The sequence below is a fragment of the Lutjanus erythropterus genome, chromosome 7 (genome assembly GCF_056507025.1).
Source record: "Lutjanus erythropterus isolate fLutEry1 chromosome 7, fLutEry1.hap2, whole genome shotgun sequence".
Taxonomy (NCBI): Eukaryota; Metazoa; Chordata; class Actinopteri; order Lutjaniformes; family Lutjanidae; genus Lutjanus; species Lutjanus erythropterus.
In genome coordinates, this window is record NC_139323.1 from 35596112 (window position 1) to 35602111 (window position 6000).

The 6000-nt window shown below is 37.9% G+C and overlaps 1 protein-coding gene across 1 annotated transcript in view; it reads left to right on the forward strand.

The window, feature by feature from the left end:
• The window catches only part of LOC146324311 (discs large homolog 1-like protein), a 156359-nt gene extending 152012 nt beyond the window's left edge, over positions 1-4347 (forward strand). Inside the window, exons 21-26 of the mRNA XM_084723625.1 lie at positions 19-69; positions 921-1022; positions 1690-1862; positions 1942-2051; positions 3438-3529; positions 3638-4347. Of these exons, the coding sequence (XP_084579751.1) occupies positions 19-69; positions 921-1022; positions 1690-1862; positions 1942-2051; positions 3438-3529; positions 3638-3744 (635 nt within the window). The 3' untranslated portion in view covers positions 3745-4347. The remainder of the gene's footprint in view (positions 1-18; positions 70-920; positions 1023-1689; positions 1863-1941; positions 2052-3437; positions 3530-3637) is intronic.
• The last annotated feature ends 1653 nt before the right edge of the window (positions 4348-6000 follow it).

The window sequence follows — 6000 nt, forward strand, 5'->3', positions numbered from 1 at the left end:
TTCTGTTCATCCAATCAGCTGGCCAGGAGGAGACCCTCCTCACCTACCAACCTGTCATGCAGCAGGAAGGTTAGTGCTCAAATTCACATAATCCTTTTATTTTAGTTTCCTAAGGTTCATTTGTTTTCTTTTTATGTTATTCAGTCTTGGAAGGTATGATAATTGCAGCCATTGAACTCAATGTAAACTTTTTTGTCTTCAGGGATATATGGAAATTTACTTTTAGTTTTTATAATGAAAAATAACCAGTTTGGCGTTTAAAGTGTGGATACAGTGTGAATTTTGTCTACAGTTTATTTAATGAAGCCCAGTCAGGTCAGTCATCCAAACCAGCTTTAACCAAACCCACAAATATTCATCTTAAATCTTATCGGAGATTACAAACTCTCCAAAGACGGTGCATCAGATCAAGATGATGTCCAAAATAAATTTTAATCTCAAACTCTGTAGATTATATCGACCCTTAAACCTGCAGTCATTGATTCTTTTTGGGGGCAGCAGAAACAAGCACTGAAATAATCCCTCATAAAGTTGTTATGGTTAACATGTGAGCAACCACATGTCAATTTACACGTGTAGCAGACATGACTGATGGAATTATGATTCTGTCCACCTGATGAATGTATGTCCAATATTGAAGGTTTCATGAAACCAAAATTAATGTTTAAGTGTATGTATTGCACTATACGTCACCTCATTTCACATCATTTTGTAGATATTCTCTGGAATTCTTAATAATAATGTAGATGTTTGTCATTTCCTGAAGTTAAATAATTAAATAAAAATGTCGACCCAACCTGCTCTCAGGGACAAATATTAAATTTGCATCCAATTAAATGCTTTCTTCCTAACTCAACTCACTGTGTGTTTTTGTGTGTGTGTGTGTGTGTGTCAACCTGGTTTTGTTTGTCATATCCCAGTTAATTACACGCGGCCAGTCATCGTGCTCGGACCAATGAAAGATCGAGTCAACGATGACCTCATCTCCGAGTTTCCTGACAAGTTTGGCTCCTGCGTTCCTCGTAAGTGTCTTAACTCTGTGGCTTTCCCACCACTGTCCTCTAACTTTGCATCCAAGGCAGCCTTTACCTTAACGCACATAATGAAAGCCATACAGTTCTGTTGTTAGTACTGCAATAAACCTGATAAACAAAATGTTGTTTACTTTTTTATGTTTTAGCTTTTTTGATCACTGGTTGAAGGGATGAATCGCTTGACAGGCAGCTTTAAACTGAAAGTAAAAGATCAAATCAACAATTAAATTGTATTTGTAAAGTATTTTGACTGTAAATTTTCTTTTACCGAATTTGCAGACAAGTCAGAGGTGAGAAGAGAACTGGAACACCACCATCTTTACCTTATCCTTTCTACTACTGTTTAGTTTTTGTTTTGTTTTTTCAGCATGTTTGCAATTTTTAGAAATGAAATATGTAATTTAAGATATGAACTTGAGTTGGATATAAAGATACACATCTAATTTTTATTTATTTATGTTTTTTATGTCAATAGATTGGCATTATATAAATTAAATAAATTCATATAGCTTGACCAGCAAAAACGGCACATGCAAACTTAATAATGCAATAAATCTCACAAAAAACCCTAATTAAAGGGTCATCATATAAGTATGATTATATCTAGTCTTTAATAATACTGTATCTTAATCTGTGTGAAATCTATGCTCCTCAGATACAACACGGCCGCGGCGAGACTACGAGGTGGACGGCAGAGATTACCACTTCATGTCCTCTAGAGAGCTCATGGAGCGAGAGATCCAGGAGCACAAGTTCATAGAGGCTGGACAGTATAACAACCACCTGTATGGAACCAGCATACAGTCTGTCAAAGAGGTCGCTGACAAGGTGAGTTTGAAGAGAGAGTACGAGGACAGAGGAGACAGAATGGAAAGGACACGGGAAACAACTCTGTGTGTCTCTGCAGGGTAAACACTGTATACTGGATGTATCAGGAAATGCGATAAAGCGTCTCCAGATGGCCGGCCTCCATCCCATCGCTGTCTTCATTAGACCACGCAACGTCGACAATATTCTGTAAGTCTCATAAATACCGACAGCGCCACCACGATCCTTTATTTGAGCTTAACGATCTCACCACAAGTCCGTTTGGTAGCTTGTCTCGGGGCTTTCAGCCACATCACGTGGTCTTCATCAGCGGCCACCATGAGAGAGATCATAAAAATGCTTCGAGGGATGAACACCCACAGCTCCATGACAACCGAACAGGCTCCTCTCTGCTGATGAGAACAATGTCATATGGCTGAAAGTTCCAGAACAAGCTGCTAAATGGACCTGGAAGTTAATATCATGTAATTTAAGCATCTTCCTGTGAGTATCACAGCATAAATAATGTTCTATGAGTATGATAAACATAATAAATAATATACACTAGAGTAAATAACATGAACATGAAATTGATAATGCAATTTTCTTTTGTGTCATGCAGAGATTAACGTGAATATAAAATGGCAGCTTTGTTATTTAAAGCTTCATTATTTAAAGAATCTTATTAACTGTTTGAAAAAACAGTACAGCTGTTTCAAACGCTTTTCAAATGTCTGTACAAATTAAATTTCTGTAATGTATATAATTCAAATGAACTACTGTATGAAATATAGCTAACTGTAGTTTCGCTGCTGCATCGTATTTGCTCATTTTTGGCAGTTTGAATATGACTTTTTTCCTTTTTCCCATCATGATTTTAATGTGCATGCAGCAGCAGCCTTGGGTAGCCAACCAGAATCTGCGAGGCAAAGTATCATGGGAGTAAAGTAAAAAAAAAAAAAAAGAATTCTTAAAGTTAAAAAAAATTTACCAATATGTTAAATGTATGAAAAGATACTAAATGAACATGAACATTTGCATGGAATGATTCATTCAAATCTTTTTGATCCAGATAAGCAGTTAATGACAGTATTTATAACTATTTATTATTATTATTATTATTATTATTATTATTATTATTATTATTATTATCATTATTATTATTATTATTATTATTATTATTATTATTATTATTATTATTATTAAGTATTTATAACTAACACTATTTTCTCATTCACTCACCACTGCGTGTCGGTGCAGTTTTGGCATAATAAAAGTTAATTATCCTCATGTTATTTGACCACTGTTACACTGTGCAGGTCAGAGAGACTGCTGAGGGTTTCGTTTCATCTAAAACAGGTTTTAACGTGTTCTTGTACCAGACCTTGATATTATTGTCAGTGCTGTTAGATAAATTCTGTGTTCATGATACACTGATAAATCATTTGTAAGGGACATCCTAATTTCATGTAATAAATTAATTAATTTCTTTGATGTGAAGCTAAAATAAAGTATTAAAAACTAACAGGTAAAAAATTAAGACAAATTACTAAATATGTTGTAAGCATACAATATATCTCCTGTCTGTCTCTCCAGAGAGATGAACAAGCGCTTCACTGAGGAGCAGGCGAGGAAGACCTTTGACAGAGCTGTCAAACTGGAGCAGGAGTTCACAGAGTACTTCACCGGTTAGTTACTCGCACACAACAACATGCGTACATATTTTTTACTTGTGCTGTGTTTTGGTAAATGTTTGGTGAGGAGTATTAATCTCTCTCCTGTCTCTCTGTCTGCAGCTATAGTCCAGGGCTCGTCTCTAGAGGAGGTGTACTCGCAGGTGAAGCAGGTCATCGAGGAGCAGTCTGGTCCGTACATCTGGGTGCCCACCAAGGAGCGACTCTGAATAAACACACACCACATACTACGTGATATCACACGCATCACTCTTTCAACACTTCCTACTTCTCTAATTTTCTATTATCAGCCTGCGTCCTCTCTCTGTCTCTTCTCTTACACACATGTTACTACAGTACACACAAACACACACACACACACACACACACACACATTTACACAAGCACATAAAGCCGGACGAGGCTGGGACTATCTGGGACTGCTACTTCCTGATGTGGGAGGAGCTAAAGTCTGTCCAGCAGCCTATTGATGGATCTTCCTACAGCTCGGTTCCTTAATGTTTAAGGAGGTGGTTCAAATCAAGGCAACATGTACCATTATCTGATTTGATTTCATTATTGTTCTTCTTATTGTTGTTGTCGTTGTTGTTTTCATATTAACGAAGGGTAATGCATTCATGTATGGGTTTGTAATGATAATATTGTCACCAAGAGGCAGACTTTTGCACGCTGTAGCTTTAAGAGCATGTTTTTGGGACAAAATCTTGATCTCCTTCCCCGTCTGTCTGTCTGTCCTCATGGCATCGCTCCTGTTTAGGGCTTTTGTCTTCTTTCTGTCTTTCTCTCATATCCCACCCCCCCCCCCCCACCACCCCCTCCCTCTTTGGACTTTAGATATGAGGTGACAAAGAAAACTTTATAATGTGCCCCAGCATTTTGACATCAAGAGCCAAAATGAAGCTATAGTATGATTACCGTTTAGAGATGTAGCAAGAAAAACAATCTGAAGTTTAATACACTTATTGATATTATGAAATCATTTTTTTTTAAATCAAAGCTAGCAAAAATAGAAAACTAAATTAGATTGCTTTGAAATAGATAAAGCATGGAGTACTCTCTTGCCATTTTGATTTTGGAGAACCAAACACCAAAAGCAAATAGGGCCTCATCACCAACAAGGTAGCCACGCCCTAAAGCATACCCTACTTTATCATCTATTTTGCTCCAAATGCGACCATAATTTGCAAAATGAACATCGTTTTGCACTGAAGAAAACTTGAAATGTGCAATTGAGACAATAAACTCATTAGAAAACAGTTTATTGAGGTAATAAATCAAGTGAAAAGGTCTCTTTAGCTTCATTACAGCCTCCACCAAGGCAAATAGTCCAATTGTCTATCATATGCAAATTTGCAAGCTGACCGCTGTACAGAACATGTCTGGATATATTTTCCAAAACTAGTGGAGAATTATGTCTATTATGGATTTGCGCTGTTATCGTTCATTTTAAGTCCTACATTTTGATAAATACGGGCCCAGATCCTCCATTTAAATAAAAACTTGGGTCCGTATTACCCACGTTTTCGTCCAACAGGGTCTTCTCTGCCTTCCCCTCCTCCTCCTTTCTGTCTCATGCCTTCATCTCTCTCCTCCCCTCCGTCCCTTCTCCACATCCACAGTGTGACATTAGTTGAGGCACTCCAGCATTAAACAGTGTATCATCTTCATCAACACTATCATCACGATCATAATCATCAGCATCATCGTTATTAGCTTTCCCTCTTCTTACTGTAGTTGCACTAATGAGGGCTGGTTTCTTAAAAGCATCTTAGCGTGACAGAACTGACACCACCCCGGTGTTTTGTGGCGTTCGGACGTGTGATAAACTCACTCTTCTTTCAGCGTTCGGTGGTGATTTTGCCGGTTTGAAAGAGACTAAGAGGTCAGGGAACACTTTTTGTTTTTTTGCGGTTATCTCATTTGCTGTACGTCATGCTACTCTTGCATAGTTAAAAACATCAGTTAAATGCATTTTTTCATGCTGGATGTATAAGTATGAGCCTTCAGTCCCAGCGTGCATAAATAACACCTGAAACTAGCACCATTTGTGACCTCAGCGCTCCATATGTGACTCCATGATACTGGCACAGGGTGGACGATCAAAGCGTTGTATTTTTACCTGTTATCCAGCAGTGAGTTGCATCTTCGAAGGTATTTTCATGTCTACAGTCAGGAAAGATAAAATGTTTAACCAGTGTTTAAATCACGTCAGATTTCATTTATATTGCCCCAAGATGATAAATCACAATTTGCCTCAAATTTACAACTTGTGCAGAGAACAACACCCTCTGTTCTTAGACCCTCAATTTGGCAGGGAAAACTTTTTAACATGGGGGAAAAAATCAATTTCCAGAGATCCTGGCTCTGTGTGTCATGTGACCCTCGCATTTGCACATCTGTTGTCTGTAATGGTCTCCGCTGCTCGTAGCAGAGGCTCAGGAGAAGCCAACTTGCTTCACAACAGG